Genomic DNA, 18,129 nt, shown 5'->3' on the forward strand with positions numbered 1-18,129 from the left:
CGAGTTTGAGTGTGGCGAGTTGATTTGTTGATTTGCGTCACGGTCAGGTGCAATTCATTATGTATAGACCAACAGCCAGTTGGAATGGTAAATGTTTATAGTTCACATCCTACCACAATTAAAATCACTCGAGCTATCCTAGCACGGATTTATCCAGAATAGCAAGTGTTTTTTGGGGGGGTTTTTCTGCGTGAGGAGTATGAAATACTAAAAATTAAAGCAGTACTAGAACAAAGTAGGCTTAAAATAACTATTCTACTATAGTATAGATACCCCACATTTCTACTTAAGGTAACAAAGTATTTTTACTTCCTTACCTGACACCTCTGGGTTTTTTTTTTTATCCATACCAACAATGTATTTTGCCCATACTGTGTTATCCTAATGAGTACTTGCAAATTCGTATTTCTCCAAATCTTAATTTGCTCATATTTCTGTCTCAAATGGTGCAGTCTCTTCCTGCCCAAGTGTCTCTCTACAGTACCTGTAGCCTTGAAGCTTAAATCTTTAATGTAAACCGGTAATGAAGCACCAGCTTTAGTTTTCTGAAGTGATCTCGCCACACTCCCCGAGGGCAACTGAAAGACAAGGAGATAAATGCAGACTTTAAAACAGATACAGTAGAGAAAGGCCGTGCAGAGGAAGAAAGTGGGGAAAATTAAACTAGCGGATGACGAGGAGCACGTGGAGAGAGCAGAATGTGCAAAATGTGTGGGCGAGTACTTAATGCATGTCTAAATTTCATTTTGGAGGAGTTATTGGATCAAGGTGTGTTTCTCTGTGATCTGCGAATATGAATGCGTAAATGTGCACATGAAAGTAAAACACAGTTCTCCTCAGACTTACTTTCCCCCTCAGCTTGTTCTTTTAGATCAAAATGTTTTTGTCCTCCAAAACAATGCAAGACAATCTACTCACACACATGCACACACACGCACGAACATATATTCTGAGTTGACTGGCTGTTGTTTTATTTATCACTCTTTTTGTGTCAACAATATCTGACAAACTCCTTTGACTATTATCTGTGCAGGCCTGAATGAGTGTTCAGACAACAATGGTGGCTGCTCCCACATCTGCAAGGACCTGAGCATCGGGTTTATGTGTGACTGCCCCTCTGGGTACAAACTTCTGGACAAAAAGACTTGTGGCGGTAAAGAAAAAAAACACTTCACGAGCAAATAGCACTAATTGTGTCCACTTTTTTTCCCCAATTTTTCAATGTCCAGTTATTTGCTTACTTTATCAGAGCTTACAGGTGGTTACATTAACTTTTTTAACTAACAATGCAGTGTACACACACTGAAATCTATAGCAGAAGCTGTTTAAAAAAAAAAAAAAAAAAAAACTACAATCATAACAATCCATGACAATGCATAATAGATTAATTCTTCTTTAATAGTGTTAAAACAGATGATTAAATTTTTTCTATATCTGATCACAATTTGCATATGTAACTAATTTTTAAGTATTATTTTATAATGATTGATTTATTGTTACCATTCTGATTGCAATGCATTTCACTTGTTGCCGCTAGAGCTTAAAAATTTAAGTTTTTCTATTTCTAGTGCTGCTAGTAGTTTTCTGTTCATTGTCAATAATTCTTATCAAAACTGAGCTTTTTAAATATCTTGCTGAGTGCCTAGCACAGCCTCTGTATTCAAACATTCTTCTTATTGGCAATGGCAGCCTATCGTAATTGTTTTGCACATATGCACATATATAACACATTGAAACCACAAATGCACTTAATGTAATTATAATTATGACGGCGGCATTTTTAAAGAGGTCGAGCGCAAAGCCATCATGGGGTTACCCTTTTCAACAATAGATTTTTAAGAAGCAAAGTGGTCTAAATAACTCCACGGCTTTACGTGGTTCACACTGAGATTTTTTTCTTGCTATTTAAATTATTTCGACTTACGATCTCTGGTCACAGACGAGCTCTGGTAGGATGGCGCCATTTAAAACTCATAAAGACGACGTCACTTTGCATTTACGTTTAGACAGAGCATGCACAGATGGACAAGACAGCTAACACAGCGTCTGGGTGTTTAGCGGGTTGTACCACAGTAATATGTTTCTGTCCAGCGCAAAGACAGATAGACATGCATACATATTTGTGATACACCGATAGATCTTTCTAAGGAGTGATACCGATTATTAGTGGTCAGTGGGCCTTGATTCCAGATATTTTGAGTCAATATTTATTTGCAGTAAAAATGAAAATTGTTAGCATGAAAAATAAAAACGTTTGTTAAAAGTGCTTTTCACATTTTCAACATGTTGATGATTTTATTTTCATTTAAATTATACAGGGAATAGACGGCTTTTGTTTAAAATTCTAACAAAATGTTCAGGGAGATTCCAGGGTAGTCAGCAAGCTAAATGGAAAAACTAAACAAGTAAATAGCCCCACAAAGTTTTCTACAATAAATGGTTTTCCAAAAAATTATAACTGAAATGTTAAACATTTCCAGTATGAGCAGCACATCCCTTTTAGAAGTTATACAAAATAGCAATCAACCTAAACGTACCAATTTTTGGTTTTTGGAACCCAAACAGCGGTTCTTGGATGTGTCCTATATTTGTTTGGCAGTCCACAGGACTACAGGGAAAAAAATAATAAGATGGAATTTGGAAAAATAAAGAAATAAATGGTACCCTGTAACTCAGGGGTGGGTAAAGTTTTGATTGGCGGACCACAATGGGTTCTAAAATCTGACCAGGAGCAGATAGTGTTTTGGTCACCTCACCTCATTAGAGAAAAAAAAATACATTGAATTTTAAATGAGAGTGAACAAAAGTATTACAACAATATATATGTATATGTCTTTGAAAAAACAAAGTATTTAGAAAATAAAACATTAACAAGGTTTATTCATTTCATTTTTTTCAAGTTCGGCGGGCCGGATTAAAACATTTAACGTGCCGCATGTGGCCCCCGGGCTGTAGTTTGCCCACGCCTGCTGCAACTGGTATCTCACTAGCAATGAATGTTTGCAAACATAGCAATTTTTTCTTCAGAGTTTATAAAAGGCTGCAAAACGTGACAAAGATATTCACAGACAGTGAAAAACTGTGACCACGTTCAAGATTTCTTAGTAGAAACGGTCTGCAAAAATCTGCAACATTTTCCGAACCCTGACAAAAACCCCAAATTTGCTACGTCCGCGCGCGTCTGAAGCTCAGAGCTTCTTTCGCCCTTTAGATTTGTAAAAAAAGGCTGATGCCGATTGTCATCAAAATGCCAAATATTGGTGCTGATTGGTCTATCCCGAGTACATACATACATACAAACAGAGAGAGAGAGAAATCCTGACATAACTATTGCCACTCAATCACATCTCAGTGCGTAAACATGATTTCAAACGCTTAATAGAAGATGTGATTTTCTCTCTGTACCTCTTTATTCTCTCTACAGACATAAATGAATGTGAGAACCCAGATGCCTGCAGTCAGATCTGCATAAACTACAAAGGAGATTATAAGTGTGAATGCTATGAAGGTTTCGAGATGGATCCCGCCTCCAAGACCTGCAAAGCTGTGGGTCAGTCATTCATCACACATATTGAATAGAAGTTCATAACCAAAATACACACATGAATGGACACACGTGCAAACACAGGCACATTGAAGCCTGGCCTTTTACCGAAGGCATTGTGCCTTTACTTCCGGCAATCCTGACTACTGCACCGTTGTATCCTCTGCTGTTCTCTCTCTGTGGGATCCCCTGAAAAGAGAAGTCTGCTTTGTATTCAAGACCTCCTCAGCAGTCTGTGCAAAGATAAATATTTGCCTTTTTTTTTTTTTGCTGTGCTCACAAATGAAATGTTTCCAGCCAGCTGCCATGCTTTCCCTGGAGTGTAAAGCGAAGGATGGTGTTGGAGGCCAAGGTCTGTTTGCTAAAGATCACAGGCTGGGTTTGCCACCTCTTTTGGCCTGGGTAAACACTCCTTGCACTCTGTATTTAAAGAGGAGTGGGAATCTTGAAGTAGCAACAACTTATTGGTCCTAAGATTGTCTGTGTTTTTTCTACCCCAATATAGCAACATTAGAATGGACATGCGAAAATAAAGAGACAGTTGATGCATTTAAAAAATTACATGCATTAATGAAATAATTCAGGCATATTCGGGAGATATCTGTAGTTGGTGGGTTTAAAATTTCATCCTGCTCCAATTTGTTTTGACATTGTTTTGTTTGAGGCCATTGGTTTTGAGCGTGTAATTTACAGTGTAGTAACGGATCCCCAAACTTAATTGTGATACCCTTACTCAGACTGACCTCTTCTTCCTCAATAATGCAGCCTGGCCTCTCTGGTTAAAAATCTATTTTGATTTTGAGCTCCAAATTGGTATCCAAATTCCGATAGTGTGTGCAATGACCCCATAGTCATATTGTGCGATTGGACTCTTTCATTTGTTTAGTTACATGGCAAATTCAACTTTGCGCAAAGAGAAAGTCAACCGTGTTAGCACTGATTCAGATGGCTACGAGTCTAAGTCATTACTCAATCAAGAGGTGTCGTAATGAAAAAGCTTGACACCAAAAAACAATCCATCACTCTTGGTTTAAGTGGCATAAAAACAACATTGATTGCCAAATGGCTCTGAATAACCACAGGCACAGAAATAGACCTTCGAAGACTGGATTTTTGTATCGGTTGAAATGACATGGAAAAATACCTTGTTCTTGAAAAAAAAAAATCCAATATTTTTAATGGTTGACCAGATGATTGGATCCAGATGCAAGGACACAGTTAGAAGCAGAGTATTTCACGGGTCAGTCGAATGAATAGTGAGGAACATCGAGAGCAATGGGAAAATGTCTGCACCCATGAATTGGTTTGTGCCATTTAATCAGGGCAAACCATGATGAACCACTTGGCCTGGGCTCGCCCAAGTTGAACCCGGATCAGACCTAGGATGCTATACACTTGAAAATAAAAGCATTTGGACCCTTTGGGATTACCTGGATTTCTGCATTCACCGATCATAAAATGTTTTCTGCTGAAACTATTGTGTATTTACACCAGAAAAGTCCTTTTGTCCGCTTGTTCGGTCTGGACCTACTTTATCATGAGTGCAATCAGAGAGGGAAACTACACTCAGCTGTCAAATTTTGTGTTTGCGCGTTTATGTTGGAATATTGTTTGTAACTAGGACAATAAGACAGAGAAAACTCGAGGTGCAATTGAAGTGCAATTAATGACGCTATTAGCGGACGAAGTCCATTCTTTGTGGATTCAGCCCAGTTTGTTAAGAAAAAGGCCGATAAAAGGAGATGACTGCAAGAGCACAGCATTTATAAGAAAATGTTAGTTTGGCGTAGATCTGACAACTCACATTATGATAGAAGTGAGATGGTGTCACAAGGCAAAAAACAAGAATCAGCATAGAGTATGCACACTAGGAATATGAATGTGAGTTGTTCATGCGTTTTATTCATCGAAAAATGAAGGAAAATGTGAGTTAAAAGCCCTTATGGCAAAAAAAAGGAAGTTATGTGGTGATGGAGGAATCCATGCCTCATACTTCATAAAGACACTTTACAGTCGTTGAAATGGAAGAATACGTCTTCAGCTTTAACATTCTATTCAAAATGTTATACTGGTGGAATTTCTTCTTACATTGTGTGGTTTTGTTGTGTGACGAGATGCATTCTGTTGCACAAATGGGATTTTTTTTTTCTCCCAACGAGCATTAAACTTTAAATTAGGACCCCTGGCTCGGAATGCACATAATCATCTGCATTTGCTTGAGCTAATGTGGCTGTTACATTAGTCCTTAAAAGTAATACCACTTTTCTAATTATGTTTAGTGCATTACATGCTAATTAAAGGACGGCATCCCAGGCTTTACAGATGGGCTTTTGCACTGTTAAGATGTTATACAGGCAAATCTAATCAAAAGTAATGTCTCTCTGATAAAGTGTTTCCTCGTTTGAGTTATTTTATTTTATTTTTTCTTAATGTGTCTATTGGGGCAGAACATGAGAGTTGTGGTTAGCACATCTCCTTCATGGTCGAAAAGTTGTAGATGAAGCATTATTATAGCGTTCAAGTTTACATTAAAAATGTCTCCATAAATTATTCTATCATGTTTATGTGTGCCCTTCCATGAGTAGTCAGGTTATCGTGGTGGAGGGATTTGTGTGTCTCGATGACCCTCTGAGCTAAAATGTGTCGGGCTTTATGGCTCTGGCCAGGTCACCCGTGGCAAACCTGTCCTAGGTGAGGGATTGGATAAAACACGGGTGAAATGACCCCTAATGATGATAAACATTCATCCATCCATTATCTAAGCCGCTTTTCCTCACGAGGGTCTTGGGGGTCCTGGAGCCGATCCCAGCTATCTTCGGGCAGTAGGCGACGTACACCCTGAACTGGTTGTCAGCCAATCGCAGGGCACACATAGACAAATAACCACTCGCGCTCACATTCACACCTGGGGCGAATTTAGAGTGTTCCATTAACCTACAGAAACCGGAGTACCCGCAGAAAACCCACGTAGACACAGGGAGAACATGCAAACTCCACACAGGAAGGCCGGAGCTGGGATCGACCCCACGACCTCTGAACTGTGAGGCCACCGTGCGACATAGTTTTCCCTTGCCAGGACACTTGGCCGCAGTTTCGGCTTTGCTGCGTGTTTTGGACACTCAGGGAATTGAGGGCCACAGCTGTCAACTGATCAAATCCTGGTGGTATGCTGGCTTTGATGGTGGGGGAAGATGCCGGTCCGACCTGGCAGACCCAAACCTATTGGATGGGTTTTCCGGGAACATCTGGCAGACTTTTTATACGACAGAGCAACTGGATTTCACTTTTGCGACAAGCAGGATGCGCTGTCAAAATGATGCATAAGAGGTTTAAAAACTCAGCAAAGACCAGTTGTTTCTTTTCTATTCCTATTTTTCTCCCATGTGCCTTGTTTTCACTCTCTTATCTAGAGAGGAGCTCCAGGCAGAACCACAATGCCAGGAGCAGTCTTTCCCACAATGTTGACAGTTTGAGAGCATACTTTTCAAAAAATGATTAAAAAAAAGTGGTCATGAATTTCCTCACATCCACATGATTGTACGTCCAACTTCCCATTTCATCTTGTTTTAAATGTTATCTGCCTGGGGGAAATCCAATGACACTTTCAAACTTAAATTACTGACAACTTTGTTGTACAGCCCATCGGCGTAAATAAACTGTAGGCGAGAATGCTCATCTTTCTGTATGTCCTCTGTGATTGGCTGGTAGACATTCCTATCCTATCCCTACATAGGCGTCTGGATAGTGACAGTGGCTGATGTTGTCTTTCTGTTTTTTTGGGGGAAAAGATGCCTCCACACACTTCATCCCAGACAAGTATAACAGCCCACAGCAACACAACAAATTCTGTTGGCAAAAATCCATTTGCAAAAGTCCAAAAACTGACGAAGGATACCACAGGTTTATACTACAAACAAGGCAGAACTGGAGACGCTGGGTTACGGCATCCATAAATCATGTGCCAATTTAACCATTGGCAGAGCAGTCAATTCAAAGAGTATCCAGTGTTTATATAGCTTTGGGACTGGGTGTTTGCTGCCTCTTGCCCAAAGTCACTTAAGATTGGTTTAAATTCACCTGCAATCTAAGGCAGGAAAGGCTATATATATATATAAAAAAATGGAGGGATTAATATTTTCCCCCTAAAAATGCATAATAGTATAGATGCAAAGGCAAGCCCAACCCCATATTAATGCCTGCAAATATTGGCTTGTATAAAACTGTGTATAAAATAGTTTGCATAATGCGTCATATATGACTTTGACATACAGTACTTTGTACTACTTAAAGTATCCAATTACCACTAGGGACCATTTACATGACAATACGAAGCATTTACAAATGACCATGCAATATCATGTATCGTATATACAGCTTTAATTATATACAATGTTATATAGGTCAAATATTTTTTTTATTTTTTTAAAGGAGACAGCCCAGACTAGAACAAATTGACAAGATAACTTGACAGATGAAGTTCCGCCATTATCTGTATTGTTGACAAAAAAAAATAACTTTCTACTTTGACTTGGCACATTTGGGTGTAGTTGTAAACTTCATGTTTAAACCCGCTTACACTTGAGCTCTTCTGTTACCTTCAGGCATCTCATCAACTTCTATTTCTTTTAGCAGGGGAAAAGTTTAGGTCACCACCTGCGTTTTCATGTCAACCAGTTCTAAATGTGTCATGGCAATATGAAGAGAAAAACACGTTGACTTGCATACGCTCTGATATTGATAACAGTCAAATATGAATATGAATTCCAAATGCTCACACTATTGCAATGTGTTTACGATCAGCGGGTGGAGGAGGAGAAGGACCCAAAATGCAGGGAAGCCAGGCGAGGGTAACTTAAAGGGAATTTAATTAATGAAATGGTAGGGCAAACAAGGTACTAGGAGAAACAAACGTAACAAAGTGCAAAATAACGAAGACGAACAAAACGTGACTAGACAGAGCAAAACTTGACTAGGAAACCGGGAAAGGAACCAGGAATGAGCGACTGTGACAAATAACCATGAGCTATGAGCGTGAACGAGGGACAAAGAGCAACAGTGACGTCCAAAAAAGGGCAATGCACCGACGCCGAGTAGTAGAGACTAGGCGTTTAAGTAGTGAGTTAATTAAACGAGTAACAGGTGCGTGGCAGGTGGGCGCGTCTCTCCAGCAGCGAGGTAATCAAGGAGTCCACGAGTAACAGGTGCGTGGCTGGTGGGCGTATCTCTCCAGCCAACACAACACGCGCTGGAAGGAAACGCCCCCACGCCCGTCGAGCAAACGTAAACAAAACAAGACACAATGTAAGTAGACACATTGTCTAGACATGTTTTATGTCAGCCAGGTGTGTTCAAAATATGTACACAGTGACTCCAGGCCAACTAAACAACTTTCTCATTTGTATTTGGGTGTTAATACTATAATTTTGTGCATACAGAGACTATACTATATTTTTTAAGGAGACTGATTCATTGTGACATTAATGCATATTGTCTATTTAGTAGTTGAAGCGTTCTCGCTCGCATATAACGACGTGGCGGCTTTCATTTTTGACTCCATATATTGGCAGTGTCATTTATATTCCCTGTATCACAATTCTTTTTTTATTGACATTTTTATCCCTTAGTTGTGCATGTATTGATGTAAAGAGTAACACCTCTACACTCACCAGCTGACATTAGGCACACCTACATAGTCTAATGAGAGTTGTGTTTCAAGCGTTGACCTTGCTTGCAAGGCTTGAATCCTGCTGACAAAAATCCCCTAGGTAACTAATGACCAACAGATGATATATGAACCAGAGGAGAACGACTCAGGGCCCATTTTTTACACACTAAAAATAGAACATGGTCGTCTTGGTTGGCCTTTATCTCCCAACCCAATGTACTTCATTACAGGAATGTGAAACGTGCAATCAGTGTTTGTGATTTATAAGTTTGGATTTTTTTTTTTTTTTTTTGCCAAAGTACAGTGTAATTGCATAAATAATTGAGTGTGTAGCTCTGAGTGGTGCCCGAAGCCTCTCTGTGTCTGTGTCAAGAAAAAAAAAACTCCTTTCAGGTTTATTTAGATTATTTATTAATAGTCACAACATTAATTTTACATGCCATATGTTTAAGGTCTAAATATGGCACCCAAGCAAGCTCGCAATAAGGAGAGATAATTTAAAAAATAAAGTATATTTAATTTAAGACTGCTTCTTTCCCCTCTTAGCTGAAAATTATTTTGATTTTCTTAATATTTTATGATCAAGTTCTGTAACGGGGGCATCAGCATGAACTGACTGGAAGTTGGAAAACAAACTGAGCGTTGCTGTTAGCGTCTCGTATTTCTTGAGATCTTATTTATTTTCGGGAGATTTCTTTGTGTGCGCAAAACATGAAAATTATGCATTGTTGTCTCAAATAAATGTAAAATATATAAAATTTTTCCCAAATGTTTGACCTTTTTCCAGCTTGGGGTCATGTTCATGAAACAGTTTAGCAGGTGTCTATCAACCACTTCTAATCACAGTTATAGCAATTCAAGGTATTGGTGTCCGTTAGTCTACATTGTGGTCTTCAATTTTGCTTCATGTTGCTATCACAGTTGGTCTCTTGAGGGCTTGGCAATAATTCAATATCAATTTATATTGCGATAGACATCTGATCAATAGAAATTGCACTCAATATAATATTGATTACAAAAAAGGAAGCAAACCCCATCCCTGTCTTTCTGCGTGCCATAGCCAGAGGCAACAGTGTAACGTTCGATTTGTGCCACAATTACAAGCAGATAAGAGGAAATTAGGAGCCCAAAATCTAATTTTACCACAAGGTATTTTGAATGGTAGTTTTCCTCTTGATGGTTGTGTTTTATTTATTTTTTTTATCTTTACTCAATATCATTGTTTTTAGTTTAATCTTTAACCAATTTATATATTAAAGATAAACAATGTGATTCACCCATCCCTATGAACAGAGTTTACAAATATGTTCATTTACGCTTTAAATTGACCAGTTCATTTGACTTTTTCACAGATCTTTGAACCTCTTATCTAAAGTTGCCAAAATTCAGGCTTTTCTGCAGGGAGTAAAAAAAAAAAAAAAAGTCTAATACTATTCGATGTTTAGACTTTTCAACCATATCACCCAGCCTTAGACTCTACTCTTGTGTCATTCTGTCATTCATTGCAAATGTAATAAATGAATCTCTCCCCATGCTCTTTGTATTTCCTCAGGAAAGAGTCCTTACTTGATGTTCACTAATCGACATGAAATCCGTCGTATTGATCTGCTGAAAAGTGAATACACACAAGTAGTTCCCACACTGAAGAATGCTGTGGCGCTGGATGTTGATGTGGCCACCAATAAAATGTTCTGGAGTGATTTATATCATCACAAAATATACAGGTATACACACTCACTCATGCAATCAGCATACTCTTACATCAGGTTTTTACTCATTTGCCAGAGAAATGACCGACAATGTTTTTTGTTTTTTTTTAACTCCTTTGATAATTCCTAATAACTGGGGCGAAAACAAATATAATATGTGTGTATGGTTGTAAGCAATGCGGTTGTTTTGGGCTGAATGTTTGAACCCCAATTCTGATGAAGTTGAAACATTGTGTCAAATCAAACTAAAATCGTAACAATGATTTGCAAATAGTTTTCAACCTATATTTAATGGAATATACTTCAAAGCCACAATATTTCACGTTCAAACTGCTCAACTTTGGTTTATCTCCAATATTCACTCATTTAGAATTTCATGTCTGCAACACATTCCCAAAACGCTGGGACATGTGCACATATACCACCATGTTAGATTAACTTCTCTTTTAAGAGCACACACACATGTTTGGGATTCTTCCCCATTCTTTCTTGATGTACAAATTCACTTGCTCAACACTCCAGTTGTTGCATTTTGCACTTTATGTTTTGACACACATTTTAAATGGGAAACAGGTCTGGACTGCTGGCAGGCAAGTTTAGTACCCGAACTCTTTTACTACAAAGTCACACTGTTGTAGCATGCACTTTTCCTCTTTGTATCAGGCCATATTAGATGAGCTCCAGCACAGCAAAGCTTGTGTCATTTGTGGGTGTTTTGATGTATGCTGTTCGCTTTTTATGATAGATCATCTTTTGGATTTGCAAATCATTGGATTCTTTTATGTCCCAACTTCATTGAAACTGGGGTTTGTATTTCTGCAGAAAACAAGTTTTACGTGGCTGTGCTATACTATAAAGCTCATGCTGGCTCAAACAGAACCTCCTTGTCTCGGGGGCATACAAGGGGTTATTAAAAGTCAATGTCTTCGGCTTTCTGCAATTTTTATCTGCTGTCACTTCTTCAAGTGCTACTCGTTGCTTTTTTGTAAATCAAATGAAATTGTGGCATTTGTTCTACACGGATTATTAAAAGAACCTAATAAAAAGTGCATTAAAAAATAATTGGTTGGCTCTCAGAATGAGAATAATGAGCTACCTATATGTGAATTTGACAAGTTTGAAAAAAAAAATCAGACGTAGCACAACTACTAAAGTTAATGATCCAATGCATTAGTTTTTGTAACTTAAAGCCATTAAATTATAAAGTTCAATAAACTCGAGTCAGCCTTGTGTCTGCACCCAGCGATGTGGTGGCAGAGTGAAATAGTATACTAATGAATTTGGCCAAGTGGTGGAGCGTAACAATTCAAGAAAAGGATGCCAATCCGTTCTGTTCCTTTTGCCACATCAGAGGTTTTGATTGTTTGTCAAGCACTCAGTAATTGTGTGAATCTCTCCAACTCCTGACAAAGACAACTGAGAATGATTGGGCACAAATGCCCCCCAAGAGAATCATAATCTGCAGACTACAAAGCTTGCAAGTTGTGAAATTTGCAGATCAAAGCCGTCATCTAGCAGCAGAGAGAAATTTTGGAGGGAATGATAAACTTGTTAGGAAAAGGCGAAAAGTGGATGAAGAAAACAAAAAAAAAATGAAAGCTTGGATGGCCACAGCTCGAGGAACGAATTTGCAAGTGGCTGCTTAAACAACAAGTCTTGTCAACAGTGCAGTCACGATACGTCTCGACGCTCAGGTTTGAATATAAAGGACTTTGCGGGTAGATCTTCTTTGTGCTTTCGCTTTATGCGACGTAACTGCCTCTCGATCAGAGCACGGACAGCTGTGCCCCAAAAACATGAAGACTGCACACCTTTTCTGTTCATGTTAACATGTACTGACGGATTTTCCACCCCTGCTCATTTCATACTCTACAGAAGAAAAAATAGTCACCATTGCTTATCACTGCATGTATGCCAATAGCATAGTTTTTTATTTTATTTGTTTTTACAAAACAGCATAAAATCAGCAAATCTAGCCACTTTGCATGTTAAAACCGATAAAAGTCAGTAATAAAAATTAATTCTGCTGCAAGTAAGAGCCCCAAATATTTTGTAAAAATATTACATTGATACTTTCAATAAGTCGTAAACATTATTGTGGAGGTACAATTGTTGATGGAGATCACATATAGAAAATATATCATGTGGTGCCCCCCTTTTTCCGATGAGCTCTTTCCCTTTGTATTTTCTACAAACAGGGTAATTATCTTGGATTATTTTTTTTTCCAATTTCTTCCATCGTCACTCCTACCATAATCCTCTGCGTAATTGAAGCGCGTTTCACTGCATCTTGTATCCCTTCGGAAGTGTTCCAAGAAGGAGAACAATAAGTGATTTTGATATCCAGATAACACGTGTACGGCCGTCACAAGGTGCCACGTGGTCGAAGCTGACTGAGTTACCCACTTGCAATCCAATTACAGTTGGCAACTCCCTGCAGCGCACATGAAATAACTGTGACTCCTGATTTTCTTATCAGGAAACAACATTGTGAGATATAATATTGAGATCAGTAAATTAATTTGTTCCGTGACCATGCCCAAAACACTCAAACAAATAAATGGATAAATGCCCTTTGTCCAAAATACAACAAACATGTTTGTGAAGTTTTTTTTTTTTTTTTAATAACCACAATTAAATGGACTGCAAAGTATTAAACAGTTTGTACATCATAATTTATTGCAGCTTCTCCTACTGTGTGAGACTTGGCCACCAGGCGCCAATATAATACAGTCATGCAGACAAAGAAGAGCAGTAATCTGTAGTAGTATTTTTTGCAGAGAAATAGAATTACTCTCTGTGAATATTATTGTATTGTCTACCTACCTGTGTTGCTGCACTGAGCGTGTGTTTAAAACAAATCCAGTCCCTGAAGCGGAATAACACGACTACATCGAAGCTCGTCATGACGCTTTATCTAATGTGTTGGCATGAAGTTAGCGGAATTCAAAGCAAACTTCAGTGGTTGTTTTAAATACACATTTTTTTTAATTTTCTTTGTTCTATGTTTACTTTGATCATAAAATTCAAATGGGAGTGGGAATACACGATTCTATTTCAAAGATTTGTTCACCATGCCAAACTGCCACTCGTGTGTGTGCCCATGCCAGTCACACCTGAGGATTTTTTTTTACCTAATGACAGTTAAAGGTGGAGCTATTTGTCCTTCACACACTCACAGACACACACAGTACCAATACTGTGTGTGTGTGTTCCTGTGTGCATGCCTATGAATAATGATCACGATTATTGAGGCAATAAAATTACAGAGAGACCATATGGTTCATTTGCAATGCAAAAAGGCCCTTACCCTTACTTTCAACTGCCTTCTCACACATCTACTGTACGTGCACACACATGCATGGTCCCGCGCGCTGGCACACATTTAAAATACACAATGCTCAAAATTATGGTTTGCCGCAATCAAAATAAGAGCAAAAGCGTGAAAAGCGCAAATGCAATCTTGTTTGTATTACTTGTGAATACAAATCATATATTAAAAAAAAAAAGCTTTGATAACATTATATGAACTACTTTATTAGTGCGCTAAATGAGTTTCGGTTCGATTAATCGTTTTATGAATCATGATACCACTGGCGATAAGAAGATTTGTTTAGGGTCAGTTCTGTGTTTTAGTGTACACTTGATAGCAAAAATGCCCATGTCGTTGACGCCCATACAATACAATACAATTTTTATATATATATTTTTTTTATATTGTATTTCACAACAGCTGGAGCTGTAACAATGTGCTTTTCATATGATGTAATATAAATTAGCAGGAAATTCTAACACAAATTTAAACACATAAACAAATATACTGCAGATCAGAAGAACAGTAGAACAGTGACAATCTCAAGCTAAAGAATGAGAATGTGTCTTCAAACGAGTTTTAAAAGTGGACAGAGAGGGGGCTTGCCGAACATTTAATGGGAGGTCATTCCATAGGGAAGGACCGGCAACAGGAAAGACGCAATGCACCCTGAGGCTGCGCTTAGTGCTCTGCACCTACAGCAGCATTTGGTCCGCATCGTACAGGTGCGTAGGGATGGAGGAGCTCGGAGAGGTACGCTGGAGCGAGGCCATTTAAAGGTTTGAAGACAAACGGAAGTATCTTAAAGTGAACTCTAAAGTGAAGAGAGGCCAAGTTTGGGTTTATGTGCGCCCTCTTTCGAGCTATAGTTAAAAGGCGAGTAGCACCATTTTGGACCAGTTGGAGGCGCTTGAGGGAGGACTGGCGGACTCCAAACTAAAGTGCATTACAGTAATTTAGCCTAGATGTAACGAAGGCATTAACATTTTCACATTTTCCATGAAGAGCGAGGATTGGCGCTACCCAACAAAAAACAAAATTAAATGTAACTATGCATACATGCTTTTTTTCATGATTCTATTTGCAAGAACATGTCAGTGGGGTGTAAATTTTGCATTTGCCAACCTTTAAACAAGGATGTCTTGTATTGTCTTGTTTGATAATCCGCATGTGGAGAGGAAAATAACACGCGTTGTCTGATGGCTTGTCGGGAGTGAAAGGGTAGAGCATAGAAGGCAAAAGAATGAGGCAAAAACCATGTAGAAGGCAAAAAGAGAGATTAAAATAAATTGAAAAGACACAGAGCGGAGAGTGAAAATAACAGAGGAGGAGTCTGGTTGATTTGTCAGGTGCGGATAGAAGTAGACACGTTCATTCTCTCTCTGAGCGACTGCTTGGTGGGTAGAATGAGGTTGTGATAGAGGTGTCAAGTTTGGTTGCCCTTGAAATTATCTGCAAAGAATAAACATTCCCTATCATCTGTTTCTCACATTGAGTCATGTTTCTCTGAATGAACGGCAGAACAGATCGAGCAAGTTTTTGGTTTTTAGTTTTGGGGGATTTAGTTTCTATATTTTTTCTTCATACATAGTCAAATAAAAGCACTTGCTAAACACTTTGCTGCACCTCCTCTTCTCTTCTATCTACCAGTGCTTACATCAACAAAGCCAACGACTCTTCGCAGCAACTCACGCTCATTGAGGCGCTCCATTCCCCCGAGGGCCTGGCTGTTGACTGGGTTCACAAGAACATCTACTGGACCGACTCGGGCAACAAGAGCATCTCTGTGGCAACGGGCGATGGCAGCAAGAGGAAAATGCTCATTGTCACGGAGCTGAGCGAGCCACGGGCCATCGCAGTTGACCCGCACCAAGGGTAAGGAGGTGGAAGTAGAGCTGGAGCGGGTTGAAGGGGATGTAAAAAAGATCCGTGTGAGAAAAGCCAGATCTTGATGAGAAGGTTTCATCATTACATTATTATTTCCAGTGTATTTCACCAAGATATCAATTAATCATTTGAAGAAAAGCATATTAAATACTTCCTGAATAGTACGCACAGTACATTCTCTTAAAATAACTGTGATTTATTATTTCACTACCTCATTAAATTCTTGTAAGAATAATCTGAATGGCTCATCTTTGCCCATATTACTTGTGAATAGGTAGTGTCTTAAAATAAAGTGTGCACAAATTCATATTGTGCCCAAAATTATGATTAGAATTACATGCAAAGCATGTGAAGCACGTTGAGGGAAAACAAATAATAAGATATTTTAGAACTACAATATAATCACAATTTAAAATTTTAAACCTTCTCCATACACAATTGTTTACAATACCATGAGTATGTAAATAAAAACAAGTTCTGCTCTCTCAATGACATACCACACATTCACACAAAAGAACAGTCGATTCAGTCAGCTAAAAGTCATATAGCAGTGCTTGAGAGTTTACTGAAAGCTTTATAGTTCTTCATTACACACACACATCTAAAGGTTAGGTCCTCTTGATATACAGTTGTGCGTCAATGTTGGTCAATTGCTATTCTGCCACTGGGCGACCCCGTTTCCACAGATTTAGACATGGCACTTTTGTACAACAACAATTCGATATAAGTGGTGTTAAAAGCTTTCTTGTACAATCTTTTTCAAATTGTTTTTTCTGTACCAATCAAAATTTTCAAGGGGGCAACAAATACATTTAGCAAACTCCCATCTAACAAATATCAAATGTATCTTTGTTTATTTTCACAGGTTTATGTACTGGTCAGACTGGGGAGATCAGGCCAAGATCGAGAAAGCTGGAATGAATGGAGTAGATCGACAGGTTCTGGTGTCCGAGCACATTGAATGGCCCAACGGAATAACTTTGGGTAAATAATAACAGAAAATATGAACAGGGAGGCGAATATGAGAGAGGTTTGAAAATAGGGAAAATCAATCAGCTTAGAAAGCGGAGTTATGATTAAATAGTTGAAGTGCTGTCGGCTCATGAGAGGTTCAATGGAAGTGGGAGAAGAAAACAATATCGGCGCTGCAACCCCTGAGCCACTGTTATTGCTGTAGCTCACTTTGTGTCTGGCTCTCATCTATCAAGCCGACAAATATGGCCCGTTGAATTAATAAGCCATACGCTCCGTTCTGTCGATACCTCCCATTATCGCTTTCAACTCCCTCTGCAGCAGCAGCCAGTTTTTTGCCGCTGCTCTTGCCTGTGGAGGAACAGAGTCAGAGTTGCCATACTCTGTGGAATTGTAAGTCCGCGGTACACGCGAATGAAAACAACCGGTAATTATTTTTCAAAGCAGAACAGAAGAGTTGTGTACTATACAGCTCAAGGAAAAGAGATGATTTGTTTTTTTACCATCACAGATTTCCCTCAGAAAAGTGACCATGTCAGGTGACTCAGACAAATTAACATGCACCGTATACCCTGCTGCCCATCCCATCAAGTACACATGCACGAATCGCAATAAGAATACTTGAGGTATAAGAATAAGTCTGCCTTTGCAACGATAATAGTTTTGATGGTCACAGTCAATCAGATTTTCATTTAAAACAGGTGTGGGAAAACTACGGCCCGGGGGCCACATGTGGCCCGTTTAACGTTTTAATCCGGCCTTCCAAACGAATAAACCTTGTTCATGTTTTATTTTCTAAATACTGTTGTTTTTCAAAGACATATATATTGTTCTAATGCTTTTGTTCACTTTCATGTAAAATTAAATGTATTTCTTTTTTCCGATGAGGTGAGGTTACCAAAACATTCCATCCATCTGCTCCTGGTCCAGTCCCTCTGTCTAATTTTAGAACCCATTGTGGCCCGCCAATCAAAAAGTTTGCCCACCACTGATTTAAAATGTATTGTTATAGTAACTTGTACGTGATAAACACATGGCT

At 38.8% G+C, this 18,129-nt stretch overlaps 1 protein-coding gene across 3 annotated transcripts in view; it reads left to right on the plus strand.

Annotated features, from left to right (window-relative positions):
• The window catches only part of lrp8 (low density lipoprotein receptor-related protein 8, apolipoprotein e receptor), a 167,993-nt gene that overhangs the window by 118,227 nt on the left and 31,637 nt on the right, over nucleotides 1–18,129 (plus strand). For all 3 annotated transcript variants that reach the window (XM_088313999.1, XM_088313997.1, XM_088313998.1), the window contains exons 8-12: nucleotides 1,034–1,153; nucleotides 3,425–3,550; nucleotides 10,762–10,933; nucleotides 15,882–16,106; nucleotides 16,984–17,102. In XM_088313999.1, coding sequence (XP_088170125.1) covers nucleotides 1,034–1,153; nucleotides 3,425–3,550; nucleotides 10,762–10,933; nucleotides 15,882–16,106; nucleotides 16,984–17,102 — 762 coding nt within the window. The remainder of the gene's footprint in view (nucleotides 1–1,033; nucleotides 1,154–3,424; nucleotides 3,551–10,761; nucleotides 10,934–15,881; nucleotides 16,107–16,983; nucleotides 17,103–18,129) is intronic.

This window comes from Idiotropiscis lumnitzeri, chromosome 13 (genome assembly GCF_059441095.1).
Source record: "Idiotropiscis lumnitzeri isolate Australia: NSW breed Sydney's pygmy pipehorse chromosome 13, RoL_Ilum_1.0, whole genome shotgun sequence".
Taxonomy (NCBI): Eukaryota; Metazoa; Chordata; class Actinopteri; order Syngnathiformes; family Syngnathidae; genus Idiotropiscis; species Idiotropiscis lumnitzeri.